The 23902-nt window shown below is 46.2% G+C and overlaps 1 protein-coding gene across 4 annotated transcripts in view; it reads left to right on the top strand.

The window, feature by feature from the left end:
- The window catches only part of FLI1 (Fli-1 proto-oncogene, ETS transcription factor), a 139651-nt gene that overhangs the window by 18421 nt on the left and 97328 nt on the right, over positions 1-23902 (top strand). The window contains exon 2 of one of the 4 annotated variants that reach the window (XM_042238110.2): positions 23494-23715. The exons of the other annotated variants lie outside the window; for them this stretch is intronic. Within the exon in view, the coding sequence (XP_042094044.1) occupies positions 23575-23715 (141 nt within the window). The 5' untranslated portion in view covers positions 23494-23574. The remainder of the gene's footprint in view (positions 1-23493; positions 23716-23902) is intronic. 4 annotated transcript variants of the gene reach the window in all.

Here is a 23902-nt window from a genome sequence, read left to right on the forward strand (position 1 = left end):
TATTCAGTCAAATACCAAAGACAAATGTACAAGATGTCTTTTAGCATTGTTGGTAAGGGCAAAAATTGGGAAAACTCTAAATATCCATCAATAGGGTACTAGACAAATTGATTTTAGAAGACTCAGGTAAAAAAGTGTCATGTAGTCGTTAAGTGGAATAAAATCAATTGTGTATACAAACTGACTTGGAAAATTCTCCAAAGTATATTAATACATGGAAAAAAACACATTACAAAATGTGTGGTTCCATTTCTGTAAAAAAAGATGAAAATGTTTATTTGTTTGTTTATTTATGGATATACTTTTCCAGAAGTTGTCTGCTGCTAAGCTGCTGCTAAATCACTTCAGTCATGTCCGACTCTGTGTGACCCCATAGACGGCAGCCCACCAGGCTTCCGGTCCCTGGGATTCTCCAGGCAAGAACACTGGAGTGGGTCGCCATTTCCTTCTCCAATGCATGAAAGTGAAAAGTGAAAGGGAAGTCGCTCAGTCGTGTCCGACTCTTCGCGACCCCATGGACCGCAGCCTACCAGGCTTCTCTGTCCATGGGATTTTCCAGGCAAGAGTACTGGAGTGGGGTGCCATCGCCTTCTTCAAGAAGTTGTCTATGCATAAATAATTATAATAGATAGATGTGTGTGTGTGAGTTTTCATTTTAACAGTGGCTACTTATGGGCAGGACTTTTACTTTTCACACTATAAACACGTAGTATTTGACTTTTTAAATTGCTAGTATATATTACTCTTATCCTTTTAAAAACTGAAGTAAAAGAGGGACTAGAAATAGATTTGTGAAAAAGAATAAGCTGAACACTATCATTCTGTCCCCAGTGTGGTGTTCTCAGAGACTCTGGGATTCCATTTTGCAGTAAAATACAGAGAAAAACTGCTTAGCCAAGATCTGGGGACCTGAATTCTAGCCCCAGCTCTACCCCAGAGGAGTTCTGGGATCTTAGACAAGTCATTTCCCTGCATCAGTATTCGTGTAAATTTCCTCGTGTTAAAGGTTTTCTCATGTATAAAATGAAGATATGATTTCAAAAGTTCCTTTCACCTCCCATGTTTATACGACTCTAATCCCAGGCAGACTTTACAAGCATTTCTCATTTGAGGGCTTAGATGACTGAAGTTCTCACAGAAGTTCTGTCTAGCCCATGTGGTTCTTCTGCATAATCCAAGGATAATTCATAGAGTGATCTGGGAGCTGGTTGGAGGCTGGGCGGGAAGGGGCTGGGTCTCACGAGGGCCTTCCTGAATTTCTGGGAGCTGGTGTTTTTATTACCAGGCAACACTGGAGCTGTGTTAATCCCTTTGCATTAATGTAAACGAAGAATAGGGCCTGACTCTGTTTTGGGGTCTTAGACGCTCTTTCCCAAAATTTGGTCTCATTTAAAACCCAAAACACATTTGGTCCCAAGTGCCTTTTCCTTGGATTAAAAAAACAAAAATTCTGTTTAATTGAAGGGAAATTGAATTCGTCTGGTTTTGATTCATTTACACTTAACTCTTAAAAAAAATTTTTTTTTGAGGACATATTTGATGTCCAGGAAGGATTTTGAGCCTCTTAATGAGTTTTCTGGGAGCCTTTTTTTTTTTCTTCTTCTTAAAACAGGAAGTGAGTGGTGCTAGGCTTTGGGCAAACACAGTCAACCCTGAAAAGCCCCAATTCAGTTTGAAACCATATCACCCACCATTTTGCATGAGCCTCAATGGCCCTTACTAAGGCCTTTCTTTTCCTACTCCTCATCTGAGAGTAACAGACTCACTCACCTTCCACCTGAGGGGAAGAGTATGGAGGGCAGACGATCAAAAGCAACAGAAGGAAGAGAGGGAGCAATTTATCAAGCTCTGACTGTGTACCAATAGCTGTTTTTGCCTTTATGGGCATGCTGACTTTTTAAAAAAAATTTATTTTATGCAAGGCTAATTCATTTCTGCTGTATAGCAGAGTGATTCAGTTATACATATATGTACATGCTTTTTCACATTCTCCATTTTGGTCTATCACAGGATATCTAATATAGTTCCCTGTGCTATACAATAGGACCTTGTTTATCCATTCTCTATGTAATAATTTGCATCTGCTAATCCCAAACTCCCAAACCATCCCTCTTCTTGGCAACCACAAGTCTGGTCTCTAGGACATAGTCCCTTTTGATCCTTGGAACGACCCTATGCTGTATGTACTGTTTTTATTTTGGAGAGGTGAAGTAACTTATCTGAGGCCAAGAGGACAGAAAGTGGAAAGGCAATGATTTGAAGCTTATCCTGTTTGCCTCCGAAGTTCATAGAGTTTAGCCTCTGTGATCCGTTGCCAGTTTGACACATGCACGTCCATAAAACTGAGGCTCCAAACTGAGACCATCTATGGAGGACTTGCAGGTGGTGGCGGGCTTCCCAAGCGGCTCACTGGTAAAGAATCCACCCGCCAATGCAGGATACATGGGTTCGATTCCTGGGTCAAGAAGGTCCCCTGGAGTAGGAAATGGCAACCCACTACAGTGTTTTTGCCTGAGAAATCCCTTGGACAGAGGAGCCTGGTGGGCTATAGTCCATGGGGTCACGAAGAACTGGACACAACTGAACAACTGAGCACGCAGGCAGTAGTGTTTGTCTAGGTGACCCGCTCTGCTCTAGACGGGTCTGTGGCCTCACCCTGTCCTCCACATCCTGTCCTTAAGAAGGCTTCGGCCCTCTGTTCCCCAGGCTAAGAGTCCCTGCCTGACTCTGCTGGCAGATGGACTGGGTAGCAGGCAGGCAAGGGAAGGGGAAACCGCTAGGTTCTATTTTACTTTTTAAATTAGTTTTTCTTGGAGTTTAGTTGCTTTACAATGCTGTGTTAGTTTCTGCTGTACGACAGCTGAGTGAGCTATATGTATACGTGTATCTCCTCCCTCTTGAGCCTCCTTCCAACCTGCTCCCAACCCACCCCTCAAGGTCCTCAGAGAGCACAAGCTGAGCTCCCTGTAATGTATAGCAGGCTCCCACTGGCTCTCCAGCTTACACATGGTGGTGCCTGTATGTCAGTGCCACTCTCTCAGATCCTCCCACCCTCTACGAGCTATCAAGATGATTTGATGTTAAAAAAAAAAAGCTCTTGTAGCTCAGTAGAGAATAGCATATTTGACTCAATGATGCTTCCTCTTATACAATTTTATGCTTTCTCTTCTCCTCTCTGGCTCTAACTCTGGCTGTCTTTTTCATTCTCTTTCACTTACACACACACACATAAATTACACACACTTAAAAAAAAATCTGATGGGGGGATGTGTTTCTACGAAAGACAAAGAAGGGGACATTTTGCAAGGTTAAAAGGGAGTCGTCAAGAAAGGCTAACTTCAGGCTCCAGTTTCTCCCGAATAGCATTTCTTGTTATTTCAAGGCTGATTGACTTATAACTGCATCCCCAGCCACCTCACATCAATTCCTTTTATCAGCTCAAGTGAGACTTCCTGTGGACTGGCCCAGCTTCCTGATGTATTTCCTTTTTCCTTTGGCAGAACAAAGAAAACCATAGCTCCAAGGATCCTTGGAACCAAACATCATTTAACAGTGAAGAACCTATTATTTAAAAATTTTTATCCTCAATGTGGAGGCTGTGTGCTTGGCTTTGGGTTTTTTACCCCCTCTGGTGTCCCCCCCACCCCACCCCTGTGTATGTTGTCACGGTGGACCTTGGGTGCAATTCTCAGGGGTCAAGGAGACACTCGAACTCATCATCGTAGTTGTAGTTTGATTTCACTCCAAGAGGGAAAATTAACCCATTCTCCTCCTTAAGGCTGCCTGAGCACCTCCTCCACGCCATACACACATATACCTCCAGGAGTCACATGAAGGCCTCTGTGTATAGGGTTTACGTTTTTGTCACCCTAATTCAACATAATCTGTCAGCAAAGAAACTCTTATTTAGAGATGTCAGCTTATCTTTGTTTGAAGTTCTAACTCTAGAAACATGCATATAAGGAAAGAAACTTTAAATTGTATCCCAAGGATCACTGGTGTTAACTGAAGAGGAAATTCCAGAAATTGGAATAAAGGCGTTTCTTTCCTCTTTCGCTTAGAGGACTCCATATTACCCATTACCACTTGCTTTCACCTCCTACTCTACACCTTATTTCTGAAAGGGCTTTAGCTTAATTCCCAGTAAGCAGTTCAGTTCAGTTCAGTCGCTCAGTCGTGTCTGACTCTTTGTGACCCCATGAATTGCAGCACGCCAGGCCTCCCTGTCCATCACCAACTCCCAGAGTTCACTCAGACTCATGTCCATCGAGTCGGTGATGCCATCGAGTCATCTCATCCTCTGTCGTCCCCTTCTCTTCCTGCCCCCAATCCCTCCCAGCATCAGAGTCTTTTCCAATGAGTCAAGTCTTTGCATGAGGTGGCCAAAGTATTGGAGTTTCAGCTTTAGCATCAGTCCTTCTAATGCACACCCAGGACTGATCTCCTTTAGAATGGACTGCTTGAATCTCCTTGCAGTCCAAGGGACTCTCAAGAGTCTTCTCCAACACCACAGTTCAAAAGCATCAATTCTTCGGCACTCAGCTTTCTTCACAGTCCAACTTTCACATCCATACATGACCACTGGAAAAACCACAGCCTTGACTAGACGGACCTTTGTTGGCAAAGTAATGTCTCTTCTTTTGAATATGCTGTCTAGGTTGGTCATAATTTTGAGAACACTAAGAGAGCTGCCTGGGGATGTCTTGGTGATCCAGTGGCTAAGACTCTGTGCTTCCAAGGCACAGGCCCCAATTCTATCCTTGGTCAGGGAACTCAGATCCCACAGGCTGCACAAAACAGTCAAGTTAAAAAACGCTGCTTGTATTTATCTCATTGCCCAAGGCAGACATCGCACGTTGCTAACTGAGTACCCACCCTGAGATTGTTAGAAGACAAGAGGCCATCGTACCAAAGAAGTGTCTAGGTTTCAAGGTGTGATGTGTCTAAAGATGAGAACTGGACAGCAGAATGCAGGTATCCATTTCCCAAAGCACACATTTCACAGTAAGAGTGTTTCTACAAGTAAAGATATCGAGCCTCATCACATCCACAGGTGAACCTGCTTTCTTTGCCTTTCAGTCTTACTTCCTGGCCATTGTATAATTCTCCTGTGGGGTCAAACAGGGCACTTTCCATAGGAACCGCCGAGGCATCTAAGCAGTCATGCAGCCACTCAAATGCAGCCTTTCTCTTTACAAAGCACTGACTTGAAATGGAAAACAGTTGAAACTGCAATGTAGCTCCCCTGGCAAAAGATGTATTTTTCAGACAACAGGAATTATCATGGATAATTCATATTGATTTTTCCCAACCCAATCCTCAGTGTAATCATTTCTAGATGTAAATGCTTTGAAAAGGGGTGATCTCAGAGAGGAAAGTCATTCCGAAACTATATGGTGTGAGGTGAGTGTGTGAGGGTAGGTTAGGGCTCAATGAGGATGCTAAACCTCAAATAACCTGCTTTGAGGATGCCAGGAGAAAAGGGCTAACATTTCTGCACTGATAGAGGAAAACATGAGATCTTTCTTTTCCCAGCTCTGCCACCAGCCCTATACCTAAGTCTGTGACCAGGCAGGAATCTTAGAGAACAAAGACCCGTGCATTACCTCTCTCAGTCCCCAAAATGCTATCTGTAGAAAACCGTATACGTACCGTCCACCTCTGGTACCACCCTGTGCATTGGCTCCAGGGTTCCAAAATCAGCAGATGCTCAAGTCCCTTACACTTTGCTGTCCATATCCTCAGCTTATCCATTTGGCAGATTCAACCCACCACAGATCAGAAATACTATTATAACACGTCCACGATCAGTTGCGTATAGGGATGAGGAACCCTTGGAAAGAAGGGGCAGATTGTACTGACCTTAGTTTTCTCTACCATAAGGGCATATTGGGGGCAACAGGTATAACCAGTCTTGATCAAATAGAGTCTTTGCTGCTACACAGGACTTCTTTTGAGGTCAAGGACTCGAGGGACACCTGTACTTTCTGCACTTTTCAAGAAGGAGGAGAGAAAAGGGGCAGACTGCTTGTCTGGAAACATGCTTCAGGAAATTTGGTGTGCAGAGAATTTTCCCAGGGTGCCTCATGGAAGAGGCATCGAGGCGTGTGGACTTGGCGCTCTGGGCACCGGGGCCTCTAAAGTCCTTGGTTCTGCAGATCTGTGGTTCCCTATCTACTTTCTGATCTGTACTGTTGTAAAGGGAAATCGCAGTCCGCCTTCTCTGCCTTCTCAGAGTCTGCCCTGCAAGGTGTTACAGGCAAGCCACGATCAGTCAGTGGGGCTGGGTTTGAATCACCTTGAAATTAATCATTTCTTCTCATCAGTTTGGACTGGGCAGGACCTAGATTCTGTTCCACCCAGAGCACCTTTTTAAAAAACTATTTAGGCCCTGTGTGTATTTCATGGAAAATTTCACACGCCTGTTTTTGATTCATTTCCAATTAAAGGCTCAAAATGCTGGTTTTGTAAGAGTGCTTTGATGATTCAGATTCTTGTTGATCTTTTTTTTTCTTTCTCCTCCTCAAAGTCCACAGAAGTTTAATAAATGTTGCTCAGGCATTTGCATGCTTAATTGTTCAAAATAATTGGAAACAGGAGAGAACGTTTACTGTATGTGCACAAAACAAGGATATTTATGAGCCAGATGCCTTGGTGAAGGTGACTCTTACGGGAAAATAAGGAATATGACGGAAGGCGGACAACTTGGTGCCCCCACCGCTGGGAGGGCAGGGTGCTCGGAGCTCAGTTCCTCCGGAATGGTCAGGGGCATGTTCCTGGAAACACAGGCGTCCCTCTTAATGCAGCCAGTCAGCATCAACAGGCTGTCTGTGGGACAGTCAGTCTCATCAGAGATGGACCAGGTGGACTGGTGTTCCAGTACTAATACTGGTCCCTCTGATTGGAGGCAGTCCGTTGTCTGCATTGACAGCAAATGCATCCCTCGCCTCCTTCATACTCAATACAAAGCCTTGATGATGAACCTACCTGCACACACCTCTGCACTAAATGCAAAAGAGACCGATGCAGCCGGCCCCCTGGGGCCTGTGGAAGCAGTCCCAGGCTCTCCCTGTGTACCAGTCCCTCTGAAGTGCACAGGGCATCTGGTAATCTGATTTCTGCTCCTGGCTTTGCCTTTGGCTGGTTGAGTGAGACTGGACAAGTTTCTCCCCCTTTCTTAACTTCTCTTCTCCATCCACCCAAAAGGATGAAGAAGAGGAACAGTCAGTCTTCTTCTCTCTTGACTTTGGTGAAAATCTGGCCTGCTAGATTGCTTTGAATTTCTTGAAGAAAAGCATTAATTAATTACTGCCATTTGCCAAGCAACTCAGCAACTCCTTACACGGCGCTTCTTGTTGTCAATTGTAAAGCAAGCATCATTTCCAATTCTGAGTCTTATTTGGACCACTTATTCTTCTCTCTTTATTGTTACGGGCTGGTTAGCCCTGTTAAGCTGGAGTTAGACAGTGTAACTTCGTGTTCACACAGTGTCATGTGGGGATGCGGTGTGGGGCTTCTTGGCTGAGAAAGGTGACAAAAACCTTTATTCTGGTGGGCAGTGAGATGCTATAGTGTTTTGCAGATTATCATGATGCTGGCAGAATGGCTCCTGTGCAATTCAAAGTGTGAAAATCTAGGTTTGAAAGCAGCTGATTAGCTGTGTGATCTCGGGCCAGATATTCTCTCATCTCCTCCCTTCCTATCTGTAAAATAAGACCAGTCATAAGTAATATGAAGTTTTCTACTGCCATACTGACCAATAATAAGAATCAAAATAAGTGTGGAAGAAAAAGCACTTTGTAAAGAGTTATGGGCTTCCCAGGGGGCTCAGTGGTAAAGAATCTGCCTGCCAAGCAGGAGACGTGGGTTCATTCCCTGGGTTGGGAAGATCCTCTGGAGAAGGAAATGGCAACCCATTCCAGTATTCTTGTCTGGGAAATCCCATGGACAGAGTAGCCTGGGGGGCTACAGTCCATGAGATTGCAAAGAGTCAGACATGACTTAGTGAGTAAACAGCAATGTAAATGCTGGTTCTTATTATCTTAGTTATTATTCTCATCCAGGTGGATGTTTGAACATAACAGGCTCCTCTGTCCATGGAATTCTCCAGGCAAGAATAGTGGAGTGGGTTGCCATTCCCTTCTCCAGGGTATCTTCCTGACTCAGGGATGGAACCCATGTTTCCTGCATTATAGGCAGATTCTTTACTATCTGAGCCACTAGGGAAACCCTAACAGATAATAAGTGTTGCTTAAATGGAGTCCATGGGTTACTTTTTTTCTGACTTTCATGGTTCCCAAGACTTACTTGCATTTGGTGAAACTCGTCAGTTATTTATTCATATCTCTTTGCCAGTAGAGACACTCTCCCCTACGAATGGACCAGAACAGACCAAACATCCCATATTCCTCCTCTCCCCTCCCTCATATCCGGCCATTGTTCTCCTCGTGAAACTCCCATCCCCATCAATGGGGGTTTTACGTAAAACCTGATGGCAGGATGTGAGTGCAGCTTCAGGAATTCCAGGCTTGTGCTGCTGATAAAGAGTTGTGTCCAACTGAAAACACCAGGGAAACAAAATTCCCTTGTCCAAACTATGCTACTCACATTTTGTTTTTTAACTTTTGTCTCTGCCTTTAAAGAGTCAAAAACCCTCCTAGAATATAAGCCATGTATCTTGTACCACTTCCCCTTGGGAATGGTTTTCCAATGCTCATCTAGTGAGCAACCACTGCCCCCACCACTTGTACCACCTCCTGTGTCTCCTCCCTGTCCCCGTGGGAACGCAGGACCAGGCCTGAAGTGGGTTGACTCAGAGGGAGCTGACATTCCAGTCCTTCCATAGGCTCTGCTTTACCTTCCACTTCCAAAAAGAAGAGTCTTCCAACCTAGGAGGAACTGTAGGACTGAACGCCCCTGATCAAGGAATCTGGATTGGTTTGGGATGTGATGGTTTAAGTGCGAAAGTAACTGAAAGCTGAAACTGACTTGAGTGTGAGTGAGGGGGTGACAGTGTGGAAGAAGTCATCTACTTTGCAGATGCTCCTCTGCTGGAGCAGAAGGCAGAGATGACGGTGGCTCTTCCCCCAGGCACGGAGACTCAACAGGCAAGCTGTGTCTTTGTTCTCATCCTGCATCGGTAACATTTTGGGAAAGCTTGTCTATCTCCGTGCTGCACTGCACAACCAGTATGACTGTGTGACCAGAGGTGGAACGAAGGGGAAGAATGTTTACCCCGGTTATACCCACACTGAAGCAGCTAGGTGATAATGAGACACACACAAAAAAGGGAAAATGAAGTTGGCTCTTTTCATTTTAAAAGGCTCGTCTAGACATTTAGGATTCTGATGAAAAGCTTCTCCTGACATCTTTTTCTGAACATGTTGAATTAGGTATTAGGGCTTTCTTCTTGGCCAACAAAATTGGGATTTAAAAGTCCACAGGGTGGACACTGAGCTCCTCAGACGTTGATCTATCAGTTCTTTAGGAACCACAGTCCAGCTAAGATCAACCCCACCACTTCTTTCTCCGTGAAAGCAAAGGACCACCAAGATCTGTAGACTGTATTGAAGGAATATTCTGTGTTTTTTCTACACCGAAACCACAGAGTAAAGGTAAAGAGATTAGAGAGCATCTCAAATACATATTTCAAACTATGGAGAATGTCTCACACATGGGAATTAACTCAGCCTTGCAGAAAATTCGTTTTGTTTGACAGTGGTATCTATCTTTGGGAGGTTAGATTGTATAACGATTTTCTAGATATACTTAATATCCTACCATCTTAGCTATGTCCAATGTCCTGCCTAAAGATGTTACAGATTTGGAAATAGCTAATTAACACGTTCTAATCTTTTTCAAGTAACTCTAACATTCTGGTTTTAAATTATGTGAGTGGAAGGGAGAGTGATATTTTCCTGGTCTGTAGAATGCTTGAACATTTGTTTTTAGAAAAGACTGATGCATTGGCAACCTCATGAGAGACGTGGTTCTACATAACTTTTAGGATAAGAGATTTGGGAAACTTCATTAATACTTACCAGCTTTCTTAACCTGATCTTAAAGGCAAAGTGGAAGATTAAGCAAATTGTCTTCATCTGGGATGTCCAGTAGAACTTTCTGCAAAGGAGGGACATGCCCTATTGCACACCATCCACTATAGTAGCCACTAACCTAGCTATTGAGGTAGCTTCTAAGGCCTTGAAATGTGGCTGGTGCAAAGAAGAAGTAAGTTTTTAGTTTCATTCCATTTCCTCCCAGTTAATCTACATTTAATTCACATGTGGCTAGTGGCTCCCATATTAGACCATGCAAGTCTGTGTATTTCAGGTCAAAACGGTCTTAAAATCTGAATTCAGCTGGAGAGTGTGTTTATGTGAATTATTTTTTATTTGAGTCAGCAATGTGTGATCCACATAGAGACTAACATTTCCATTGATGCTTATGACTGACATTAAAGCAAAATCAAAGGAAAAGTGGATATCCATCTTTACCCAAATATTACCAATGCTGGCCTGGGGCTGGAACTAAGGCTACCATCTAGTATTTTGGCTTCATTGCCAATTCTACACTGGCCTTTAAGAGTATAATGCTGTCTTTTCCCATCCATAAAATGGGTGCACTCAAAATCTGTCACCGGGATATTCACAAAAGAAGATTAAGTGTATATCAGGCTTGTCAAAGAAAGGTGTGGGCTTTTCCTGTAGACCTTTTCACTGAAAATGACCTCAGCCACAGGGAATCCTCCAGAACATGGTGATTTCATTTTCCTCATTTGTAAAATGCTGGCATGATGATCAATTGTTTTCAAGGTCATTTTCAGTCCTAATGCTTTGTCCTGCCATGAAAATATGATTTTCTCTGACGGCAGATTCCATCCTTTTAACAGAGACTTGGCTTTCTGAGTTCCAAGATCCCTTTAATTCATTGTAAGTAGATTTCTTCTTAAGTTTAAATGTGAACAAAGCAACTTATTTAGCACACGGGTAGGTAGAATGGTGACTTTGAACCCCGGTGTCCCTCCAGTGCATATTCCCTGGACTTCCATTGCTTTGTGTTGTTCTCTGTTACTGGGACCCACACGCTTGATATGTCCAAGGCATGGAGGAATTTTTCTCCCTCCTTCATGACCCTGACCCATGGAAAATCGATCATATGACATGCTGTACCTGCTGTGGCTTTGGAATGACCGTGAGGAATAAACACCTTGTTCTTCTCTGGGGAGATCCGACTTCCTTCCTAAGGCCTGATTTTTTTTTTTTTTTTTTGGCTGTGTGGGCTCTCTCCTTGTAGCTCGCAAGCTTAGTTGCCCCACCGCTTGTGGGATCTTTAGTTCCCTGGACCAGGGATCGAACCCACACCTCCTGCATTGGAATTCTTAACCACTGGACTGCCAGGGAAGTCCCCCTAAGGCCTCTTCATGAGCAGAGCTGTGGTGGCTTTTGCTTGGGAAGTCTTCAACTAATCACTGAGAAGGTTCATCCTGTGTCTACCCCCTGAATCAGTGGTGTACATTTCTGAGCTGAATTGTTTAAAATCAAGATGGACAGATGTTACAGAGAAAATAGAGCAGAGCTCCCTGCAGGCTAACTAACTGCACGATGGTTTTAGGAGTGGTGAACCACTGTGGTCCTGCTTCTTTCTTACACTTGCCCTCTAGAAAGGAGAAAGTACAAATCAACTCCTGGGCACCTGTGAATGCCCAATTCAAGCCTTGGATCATCTCATGCTGATTATGTATAGAATCCATCAAGAGTCTGGTACTTCTATGGCTCACGCATTTTCAGAAAACTCTCTGCAGTTTGAAATCTTCCATCCTTGTTCTTTTCAGATTGCATCTGGAATAAAGTAAGGATGGGTGTGCAGAATATAATTCTGTGATGGTGATAGTTCAGTGACTCCTGGTACATCATGGCAAGCACTGAAGTGTGGGTTTTCACTGTTTGCTGTCAGCTTCTTGAGGACAGACACCCCACCAGTTTGTCTTTGAGACCTCAGCTCCCTGCGCATAGTTGCATATTTATTTTTTTATAACTTTTTATTTTATATTGGAGTATAGCCAATTAACAATGTAATGATAGTATCAGGTGGACAACAGAGAACTCAGTCATATGTATACATGTAAAACCATTCTCACCCCAACTCCCCTCTCATCCAGGCTGCCATATAACATTGAGCAGAGTTCCTTGTGCTGCACAGTAGGTCCTTGTTGGTTATCCATTTTAAATATGGTAGTGATATTCGTGTATTTATTGAGCACTTTCTGTGTGCCAGGTCCTGGGATTACAGTAGTTAGAAAAAAGACAGGCAAGGCAGTTTTTGGTACAGAAATTGTAGTCAAGGTGGGAAAAGAGATACTGGGTGTGTTGTTATAAGGGCAAAGAGTTTTGTGAAAAAGGAAGTAGAAGATGTTTCAGGAGAGTGTACTATGGGGACCTAACCAGTTTCAGAGGTCAAAGGTTTCCCCAAGGAAGTGACATTTAGGCTGAACCCTGAATGATAAGCAAGAGGAGGCATGAAGGAGAACAGGCCTTCAAGAAGTGTTCGCGGAATGAATGAATGAAACGCTGCCTTCCTACCGCTCGGCTACATTTAGTGCCTCTAGGCATTGTCTGTGGGTCTGTAAGCCATGTTCTTCAGTAAAGGCAAGTAAAGTGAGTAAAGAGTATCTCAAGAGGACAATGACTTTCAAGGTTTCAAAGACATGATCAGAGTAGTATTTGACTGAGCACATTAAGTTCCTTTGTATTGGCTGATAGACTTTTTTTTAAAAAGTGTATTTAAGTGGAGGATTGATATGTTTTGAATATGCAGTGCATCCAGAAATGTCAAGGGCAGGAAGATTCTCTAAGGCTTCTTTCTATCTTTGATGATTCCCACAGCATATGGGTTGGACTTGTTCTCAGCCTTGCAGACCTCCTTACTGGAAGAGTAAGGCTGCTCTTGGGCACACAGGGCTCTGGAAGTCATGCTCACCGGCCTCGGTGTGAGCTGCCCTCAGCCCTTCAGCAGGTCCTGGACCTCCTCATGCTTTGGTTTCCTCAACTTCAGAGCAAAGAGATTCTGCCAATGATAATTTTACCTCGAAGTGATGTTGTAATAAAAATGGCTGTAAGTGCATTTTGTAAGATCAAAAACAAAAAGAAGAAAACAAAAACCCCTGCTGAAGACGCGTGCTATCTATATCGAGTGTTTGCTAGAATTTCAGAGAAAGCCATCTGGTCTAAAACTTTACAGAGGTCAAGAACTGGGATTGGCTTTTAAGGTCTTTTCTGGAGTGACTGTGTCCTCTACCTATTTATTTACTTTAAAACAACTTTCCAGGAGGTTTCAATAATGTCAGTAATGATGGTGGGATCTTCCCTGGTTGGTCCAGTGGCCAAGACTCAGCACTCCCCGTGCAGAAGACCCAGGTTCGATCCCTGGTCAGGGAACTAGATCCTGCATTCGCAACTGAGAGTTTGCATGCTGCAACTAAAAAAAGATGATGATGACAATAATAATAATATTGAGTAGTTATAGATGAGCCAGGCACTGTCCTGAGCCCTTCAGTGCATTTTAGCACTTCATTTCTACCACAGCCCGTGGGTTACATCTGTCATTAGAGTTTACCTAAGAGGAACCAAGTGCAGAAAACCCAAGTTTCTTGTTCAAAGTGTATGCAACTCATAGGGTCCGTCTGATTTCAGAGACTTTACTCCCTACATATGTGAAATGTTTTGAACTTTTCCGAATAAGGGCTCAGGGTTGCTAAGTGACTAAACATATACAATTAATTATTTCTGCCCCAGAATACAAGAGTGTTAACATTAGCAGTTGATTTTTGCAATTCCTTTGGCCTTCTGGCGTTCCCACATGCCTCCACCCCTCTTCCTAACTATTGGAGCAGACTTCCAAGGTGACAGTGGTTCAGTTCCAGGCACTGCAGTAAAGCCAGCATCAGCGTAAAGCACGTCACAATATTTTTCAATTTCTCTTAGGAAAAGTTGCGTTTATACTTTATTAAGTGTGCAACTGTATTGCGTCTGAAACCCTTCATTAAAAAATATTTTACTGCTAAAAAATGCTAACCAGGATCTGAGCCTTCAGCAAGTTGTAGAAGCAACATCAAAGATCACTGATCACAGATCCCAATAACAAATACGATAATGATGAAACAGTTTGAAATATTGTGAAAATTGCCACTGTGACACAGAGACACAAAACGCTATTGGAAAAATGGCACAAAGAGATGTGCTTGACACAGGGTGGCCACAAACCTTCAGTGTGTCAAAAATGCGACATCTGTGAAGCCCAGTAAGCAAAGTACGCCTGTACTGCTCTTCTGTTGTTTAAAGGGGAAAAATATTTTCCAAACTTGTTCAAATACAAATGAACTACCTGAAAACTAGCAAAAGCAGTGCTGAAGAACAGACTGTATAAATAGAGTGGGGGATTCTAGTCTACTGTTTCTGAGGGTTTTTTATTACATCCTCTATCCCCCACCCCATCCCGTTTCGTTGGATGCTACGGGGGAGAACGCATTTCTAACCTTCTTGAAATGGAAACAATAGGATTTGCCTGTGCTACTTTTATTTCCCCGCTGGGGAATCTGAGCGATGACCTGATTGAATTCCACCGATAAAGGTCAGGCTTTGAATTCGAGGCAGAGGAAAAAGCGAAGAAAACATTTTGCAATGATACCCCCTGGGTCCCAAGCATGGAGGGGCCTTTGCTCGGTGCACTGTGGTCTGCTGATAAGGATAACATGGATGACAAGCGGAACATTTCCAGGACAAAGGAAATTCCCTGTTTCATTGTTTAAAGGAAGCCCCGGTCCACTCGGGAGAGCCAGGTTTGGGGCATAGACACAGATTTCTCTGCCGCAGGGACAGGAGAGGCAGAGAAAAGCCAGGAGTGCGGTGGGAACGGGGAGCAGCCCAGCCCCTCGCGTGCCTGCTGCTCCCTAATTTCATCTGGGGAGCACCGGCGGGGTTGGAAGTCAAAAAGGGGTCACTGCAGTTTACGGCATTCGTGGCAGCTCAGAGCCAGACTGTTAGTGATGGGGGTGCGCAGGCTGGGAGAGTTAAAAGCCCAAATCGCACAATGTGGCCCATTGAGGAATCACAGAAAAAAGCACTAGGAGATTTAGCGAAGCTGATCTGGTTTTGAGTTTAAATTCTGGACCTCCTTCCCTCCCCACCCCCTCCAAGCCAAAATGTCAGCGAAGGGCCTGGTTTCCCTTTATGGAGTGCAGAATAAACAGATCTACGGCGGCAGGAGAGGGGCCCAGTCCCCCAGCCCGTAATGCCAGAGCTGGGGGTGGGGGGCTGTGGGGAAAAGCAGTTATTCTTCTGTCTGGTTAGTATTTGGCATTGACTTTCATTTTCTCCAACCTCTGTTTTCTAGAAGCCTGCCTGTACGGGAAGTACAGGAATAAAGAGAAGCTGATCTGGGGTGGGGGTGGGGGGTTCTTGCCAGACTTCAAAGGAGGTGGACTTTTGGTTTTCTGATAGTTTGGGGAGGCATTTGCAAAATGAAAACTGCTTTGGGGAATTGAACCCAGAGACGGAGCTTTTAGCCGTTGGCCCGTCCGAGCGCCTGGCTCTGGCCCTGGCGGAGGCCGGCGCTGGGCCTTCCCTCAGTCCCTCCCAGCCCCGGGAGCGCGCCGAGCCCTGGGCATGGTGGGGTCAGCTGTGGTTAGCCTGGCCGCAGGGCTCGGCGTTCCTTTTGGGCTCTGCTTGGTTTGGGTGGGTGTGACCACGAGTTTACTCTGGAGAAAACTGAGACAAAGGTCTAAATTGGGCAGGACCTCGAATCTAATGACTTGTTTACAGATCCTGTACTTTTTCCAGGGCAGGGAGGAGGAGGGGGAGGAAAGGGCAAGCTGGCCGCTGCGGGCACATCATTGTTTTTCAATCTAAGGAGGTGGGATCGTTTCAGAACCCAGCAGGGCATCTCCTGGCAGCCAGTGGGCAGAGCGGCACTCTGTGTAATTTTCCAAGGTGGGGAGGAAGCGGCGGCGGCCGTGGCCTCTGCCCACCAGCTTGGCTTCCGGGGCACAAACGCCCGCCCCTGCCACATGAAAGGCCCCGTGTCCTCCCGCTGCAGCTTTCAGCAATGGGGTGGGTTTGGGGGCTTGCTCCAAGTGCACCCCAGCCAGGGTACCCAGGAAAGCATGTGCACCTGCAGGGTGGCCAAGGAAACAGAGCAGGACCTGTGTCAGGATGAAGTGATGCCCAGAAGGCCGTCTCGAATGGAAGAGCCGTCTCATTTAAGGTTCTGCTCTAAGGTGGTATTTATTTAATGACTGTTAAGTGTAAGAAATTCCGCTGCTCTCCCCTGAAAATTGCACTGCAGATTTGAGGACTTGTGCTTCTAGATTCTGGCCGTTCTCCTGGAGCTCAGAGGGCCTGCTTCTAAGACATTTAGGCCCCCAGGGTTTACCCCACCCCAAAGGGCAGGGTTGCACCACAGGGCAGGCGGGAAGTGCCTGTGCCCACGTGTGCCCTGGCGCTTTATAGACACGTCCCTGTTGGGCGCACAGCCACCCACGAGTCAGATGTTGTCATTAGCTTTTATGAGGGGGAGACTGAGGCCCAGAGATGTTCAGTGATTCACTCAAGGCCACACAGCGGCTACATTTGCTAGGCTACACCTCCTTTGCACAGTGTGCACAGATTCACAAGGCGAGGCAGGAACCCACGTGTGCCTGAGCTCCTCAGAGTGAAAAGAGGGTGAAGGAGGGGTCTGCAAGGTGTGGTCTGCCCTTCTCCTGGACTGTTTCAGTTGGGTGTGGCTGATTCAAAGCTGCACTGCAAGCGAGCGTGCTCCAGTCTGTGAGTAGAGGAGCCAGACCACAGGGCGCTGCAGATTCTTGCTTTGCAGAAATCTTCCAGATGTTAATGTGGGGGCATCTAAGGTGGTGCGGGGATGGTGGGAGTGGGGTGAACTGGGACCCTCTAAATCTTCTGGCAGGGAAGCCTCATAAATACTGACTTGCCCAGGGAACTCAGGAATGGAAGGGGACTCCAATTAAAAATAGCGTCAGCTGTAGTAACCACCCTTCTGTAAACACTATAACAGCTAACGTTCAGCTATACCCAGTCACTTAGAAACTCTGTGATGCTGTGAACTCATCTGAATGCAGAGAGGTGGCCAGGCAGGTAATACAGCTGGAAAGAGAGGCAGCCGGAAGCCATCCACCAGATTCTAATCCCAGTTCCTGCCATCAACTAAATGGGATACAGAAATGATCCCCCCTCAGTCTTCTGAGGCTCCCCCAAAGCTGGCAACCCAGGCCCGCTGTCGGTCCACTTCCTTCCCATCCTCTCCCAGCCCGGCCAGGGTCTGACCCATGGGGAGGCCAGGTCTGCGGGAAGGAGTAGGTGGCAAGATTCCTTTCCACTTGTTTCCTGCACCTGGAAACAAGCACAGAAGCCATTATTTGGATGACTTATTGTTTAGAGCTTTTGTTTTGGTTTGGTTTTTAAGAAACCTTTACAGAAAGAAATGTGCAGATTTGTCAAATTTCAATTGTCTGCTGCCCGGCCCAGCTGACCACCTCGCCACCGGCCGATTGCTGGATAAATCTTAGTTAGTGGCCACAGACTGTGTTATTTATCTGTACCCCCGTAGGTGGAGAGTCAGTGAAATGGGAGAAGCTGCAGAGCAGCTGAGGTTGGACTCAGTGGAAAATCCAGAAGTGCAGATGTGGATCCAAATTGGGCTGAAAAATCTCATGAGATCAGGCTTTCTTGGACTTCCTGCTTTTCGCCCAAGCAGTATGTTCAACATAAACGAACTTTCGGTATTTTGAAACTTCCGTTTCTGATCTCAGAACCTGGAAGTGAAGAGCTGTTGTGAACATTTCCACAAATTTTGTCATGGTTATTCTGGAGGCCAAGTCCAACCCGGTAATTATGGAGCTTTTGGGCTCACTAGGACCACAACAGCCTGCCGGGACTTCCATAGAGGAGGGGGAAGGGCCCTCTGCCGACGGGTCCAGGTTGGGGAGATCGGTGTTTAAATTGTAGCCCTGCCACTTCCGGCCATGACTTAACCTCTTGGATGCTTAGTTTCTTCATCAGTTGGATGAAGAAAATATACCATTTCATAATGTTGTGAGGACAGAATTCTGTGTGTGTGTGTGCCCTCAAACTCTCCCCTCTTTGCTCGTCTACTTGCGTATGATGTGTGCATGTATGTCTGTATGCTGCATACTTATCTCTGCACCCACACATACTAAATAGAGGTGTGTGTGCATGTACGTTTATGTATTATTAAGACTTACTTTTACCCTGAATATATTCCCCTGGGGATCTAGGGCAGCCAGTTTCTGGCAGAAGCTGCGCGTAGAGCTCAGTGAAATCTCCCTGATTCACTTTCCAGTGGCACCTCACACACAGGCACCGAGGGCTCTGCATGCAGAAAGGATGAGACTCTGTGAGGCTGGAGAAATCTCGGGTGGCGTAGAACAAGAAGCGAGACTTACCTTGCACTTTGGGAGCTGAGTTATGTTCATCACATCCTCTTTTGCTTCTAGGGTCTCTCGCTCTCCTGCAATAAGCTAGCAGGAATGCCAGGCTGGCGGGTGCAGTAGGAAAGCAAGGTGTGAGCGGAGCCCTGCCCAGGCATCGACTGGAAGGAGCAGAGCTGGGTGGGGGTGTGAAATGAGAGGAGAGACACAAAGAGGCAGGGACCAGAATGAGAAGTGCATTAACCCACCTATGCTGCTAATCCATTCCCTGGCAAGCCTCCTGCATAGACTGTGACTTCTTTGATTCTCTGTTTTTTTGGCTTACATTTTTTCTTTTACTCATTAAATCTATTGCTTATTTTTAAGTATTTTTTAATAGCAATTTTCAAAGTACTACATTATCTTTGTATAAAATTTAGAGAATATGGAAAAATCCGGGAAAATGTCAAAGCTCCTGCAGTCTAGCAATCCAGAAAACAACATATTAATATTCGGGTGCATTTCCTTCCAATCTTTTTCATGCAGACATATAGACATCCATGTCTGGTTTTTGTATAACCAGAATCGTATTGTTTTGCAACCTCCTTTTATTCTCTTTGTATTTAATTATGAATGTTTCCCTGTATCATCAGGCGTTGTGGCAGGTCACTGTGTCCTGTGGACTGACAGATAATCCCTCCGTGAGCTTTAAGTGCCGCGTTTTTGGACAGTATGTGTCATCTTGCTACTCTTCAACTTCTGGAGCTGGGATGGTGTTTTATAACAGGGCTAGAAAAGTGTTAGTGGCTCAGTCGAGTCCGACTCTTTGTGACCCCACGGACTGTACCCTGTCAGGCTCCTCTCTCTCCGTGGGATATTCCAGGCAAGAATATTGGAGTGGGTAACGATTTCCTCCTCCAGGGGATCTTCCTGACTCAGGGATCGAACAGAGGTCTCTGGCATTGCAGGCAGATTCTTTACCGTCTGAGCCAGTAGGGAAGCCCAACAGGGCTTGAATTCTTTCTTTTCTATTTTAATAAAATATCTTTTATGGGCTTTAGAAATGATCTCACATGAAGTGCTGAAAAAGGGATGTTGAAGCAGCTATAGGATCCCCCTTCAGTTGGAAATCAGGAGGCACAGGGGCCTGGGTTCACCCCTTTGGGTCACCCAGAGGGAGGCTGGATTGAGGACTTGCAGGCCAGTCCAGGGCCCAATCTGATAGCACCAGGACACCTACATCTCTGAGTTTGCTGCTACCACAAGGCTTAGTTTTTGCATAGGCTGTTTGACTTACACAGACGTGGAAAGCAGCCACTAATAACAGAAGAGCTGCCTCTTCCGTCGTCAGGCCCGGCAGTGGCTGCTCAGCGACTTGGCGTCTGGGGCGGCGGCTGTCTGCCACACCTCTGCCCTCCCAGCAGCAGGGTCAGCCGGTCTGCTTGTCAGAAAGAGGCCAAGCCTCCCTGCCCACCCCGTGTGTGCTGGAGGTGGGGGAGGTAGATTTCTGAGAGCTCTTTGTCTGGCGAGGGAGCCAGACCTCTCCGCAGCAGGAGCCCCTCTGGCCACCCCCTGCCTGTCCCCCTCCACCCAGCCGATGACCTTCTTCTCCTCCAGCCCCCATGAACCAGAGCTCACTTGGCCAGCCTTGAGAAGCTGGAACCTCCTGGCAGCTTCGAGAGAATCTGTCCTTCCCAACTGAGTGCTGGCAAGTCTGTGAGGGAGAATTTTCTGGGAGGACCAGCAGCTGTGCCGTTTATCCCAGCATGATACCTTGCAGAGTTGAGTCAGCCAAGCCCTTCATCAAAGCCTGAACTCGCATGGTCTGCTTTGTCAATCATTCATTCATTCCATCAGTAGGTATTTAGTGTCTCCTGTTGCAGGATTGGACTTCCCAGGTGGCGCTAGTGGTAAGGAACCTGCCTGCCAATGCAGGAGACATAAGGAACACAGGTTCCATTCCTGGGTCGGGAAGATTCCCTGGAGGAGGGCATGGCTACCCACTCTAGTATTCTTACCTGGAGAATCCCATGGACAGAGGAGCCTAGTGGGCTACAGTCCACGGGGTCACAAAGAATCAGACATGACTGAGGTGACTTAGCAGGCATGCAGCACACTGCAGGGCTGATGATGGGATGGAGGATAAAACAGCTAACACCCCTCCTCTCATGGACGACACGAAAAATATAAAGGGAAGCGATTAGAGTCGAAGAGTTGATGGTGGGAGCCTCAGGGGAGATACCTCCCAAGTAAGACCCTTGATACTCCTGTCTTAGGTTTGACAGTGGAATCCTGCTCTTAGTCCAGCCCCAGCCTCTCCTGAACACACAGCTCTTCCAGCCGCTGAGCTGTAGAGAGACCATTGCTTTGGGTAAGATCAGTTATGGGCAGGAAAGGAGCCTGGCTTGAGCACACAGCCCCACAGACCCTTGTGGTCAGAGAGTTCCTAAATGAACTCGAACTTTGGGGGCTGGGATCTGTTTACTCTTGGCACACTGGGATTTCCTGTTTCTAAGAAAATGGGCTTAGATGCTCAGCTGCATTAACCAAACAACATGTTGACGCAAATGAATCTGAAACTTGCCAGCTCCAGACTCTCTAGAAGGTCAGATTTGGGAATGAGGCGTTCGGGTGAATTTCCAAACCCTGAGTTCCAAATCAGATGACTCAGACTAGGTATTTATTGGGGGTGGGGGTGGGGGTGGGGGGCTCCTTTCCAACCCTTCCAAACTGAACTCCTGCCAAGTGTCCTCCAGGTCAGAGACTCCCTGATCGTCTTGGAGGTAGCATGGGGTGGAGGGACCTTCCCTTGTCCACAGCTGGCGTTAGCAGCAGATATCCCAGGTAGCTTAGCTGGGATGCTCTGAAAGATCCGGCCCCAGCATCCCATCTGCCTGAAATGATCACCATGAGCTGATTCCTTTGAGCCCTGGGAAGCTCATGTCAAAATGCAACTTACTCATTGACATGACTGTCTGAGCCAACCTTAGCAAGGTCCTGTGAATATGGCAAATCTGGCAAGTTTTGACAGGGCGTGGGGGAGGGCAGGACAGGAGATGATGTCGAGGATGCTTCTCAGAGAAGCCCAACCCAGAGAAGGGAGTGCAGGAGGGGGATGTTCAGACACGGAGCATAACAGGCCAGTGATACCAGTTTGGTTGAGTGTAGACTCCAGAAAGCCCCATGATCCACCTGGCTACAGGTGGCCCTCATTTGGGGCATTCTATCTCTTCTCTGTGGCCCCCAGGCTCCAGCACACCTTGCAGAGCTGTACCTGATGAAGCTTCTGGGAGAAGCGCTTTCTCTGCTGGCAAAGGTTTCACAGTTTTATCAATATTTGAACCAAGGGACTCAGTAGTGCGGCTTTACATATGACAGTGCAACTGTGTGAGTTGTTGTTGTTCCTTTTCAGTCGCTAAGTCGTGTCTGACTCTTTGTGACCCCATGGATGGCAGTGCTCCAGGCTTCTCTGTCCCTCACCATCTCTCAGAGTCTGCTCAAACTCATATCCCTTGAGTCAGTGATGCCATCCAACCATCTCATCCTCTGTCACCCTCTCCTCCTCCTGCCCCTCAATCTTTCCCAGCATCAGGATCTTTCCCAGTGAGTCAGCTCTTTGCAAAAGGTAGTCAGTTATTGAAGATTTATTCCATCGCAGAACTTATAGTCATTGAGATATTTCTGGTTACTGCTTCCTGACCAGCAGCTAGTTGGACCAGGTAAAGTTCCCTTGGGAAAACCCATAGTCCAGGGAATGTGAGTGTCAATGCACAAAGTCAATGCAGGAGCATCATTTTGTATTTTGATCGTGTATTAGGTATTGTGAACTATGGTGGGCGAAGTCTCTGAAGAACCAGGATAAAAACATATCTGCTGACAACTGCATACAAGTTCAAAGTTACGGTGGAACTATGAAAGGGAACAGAGGAACAAGCTGGGGATCAGGCAGTGTATGTGGATAAGCCAAAAGGAAACAGAAGAAAAGGAAAGTCCCTGTGGGTTCAGACTAGTGCAAGAGAGCTTCCTGGAGGAGGTGTGTTGTGATCCAGGAAGGTTCATCCTCATGACTGTCCACATCATTAGGAAATAAAAGGCCAAAATCAACGTCTTTACAAGCGTTGGCGGCTTGTGAGCAGTGGTGAGTAGCAATGGCTGTGGGTGATTCTGTGGAGCTTGTGCACAGGATAGAGATATTTCAGAAGTGGAAATAAAAGAATTGTGTTCCTGGTGCCATCTATGTGCTGAGCACCAGGAGGGGGCATGGTAGGGGAAAGAGAAGGAAGGAAGGAGAATGGGTACAGGAAGACTGCTGGAGATTTGCAAGGAAGGGGTGGATGGAGCCCATTCTTTCTTGCATTAGTTTCATCATCAGACATGTACTGGGCACCGTGTGGCATTGTGAATGCAGTGATGTGTAAGATGTGGTTCTTGTCTTTGATAAATTCAGTGTCCTGATGGACACAGGCAGACTCTGAAGGAAGGCGAGTGCTTTCTTTCACAATACTGTGTGCTAAATGTCACAAGAGACCAACTGAAGAAACAACCAACTCTGCTGGAAATAGCTGGGAGAGTTGGGGAGGGCTTCGTGGAGGGCAGCTCATGATGGAGTTGGCTTTTTAAAGTGACTTCGGATTTACCTGGCAGGATATTCCAGGACACTGGTTCAATCCCTGGGTTGGGAAAATCCTGTGGAGAAAGAAATGGCAACCCGTTCTAGTATTCTTTCTGGGAAATCCCGTGGATAGACGAACCTGGCCCGGCTACAGTCTGTGGGGTCGCAAAGAGTCAGACATGAGCACGCGCACACATACACACACGTATTCCAGGATGAGGGAGCAGGAAGGGGAGACGGATGTCAGTAAGTGTGCCACGTTTACAGGGCAGCGGGCGGGGAAGCTGGAAAGAAGCTTGGGCTTGACCCCAAAAGCTGTCACTTTCGTATCAGATTCTAGAGAACTTGAATTTTATGTTGTGGCCAACAAGAAAATCAGTACTTGTGTTTGTAAGGGAGTCGGATCAGCAATATTCATTCAATTCTTTTAACTATGCATTTATAGGGCAGCTACTACAAGCAAAGCGTACACTGTGCTGGGTATTCCTAGCCCTCAAGGGACCCCCCTGTAAATCCGGGAGGAGCAATGGAGACGGTGAGGAAAAGACCACAGACAACTAATGCACAATTGTTGAGGAAGAAGCACAGAGGTTCATGGAGGCAGAGATCCCCAGAAGCCCACTCAGACCCGATTTGGAGATTCCACCATTTCTCGTTTCTTTCCTTGGTAATTATCTCCAGGACTCTCCCTCTTTCCTCCGGGAAAACTGCATTTATTAACCCCAGAAGGAACTATGGGGTTCAGGTCAGATTGCCAGCAAATGGGGGACTCCCCAAAGCCACTCAGTACAAGTGGCCAGGGCTATGACTCCAGGCTGTGACTCGAGGTGTTTGGTTTAGATAAAAACTATAAT

Source organism: Ovis aries, chromosome 21 (assembly GCF_016772045.2).
Source record: "Ovis aries strain OAR_USU_Benz2616 breed Rambouillet chromosome 21, ARS-UI_Ramb_v3.0, whole genome shotgun sequence".
Classification (NCBI taxonomy): domain Eukaryota; kingdom Metazoa; phylum Chordata; class Mammalia; order Artiodactyla; family Bovidae; genus Ovis; species Ovis aries.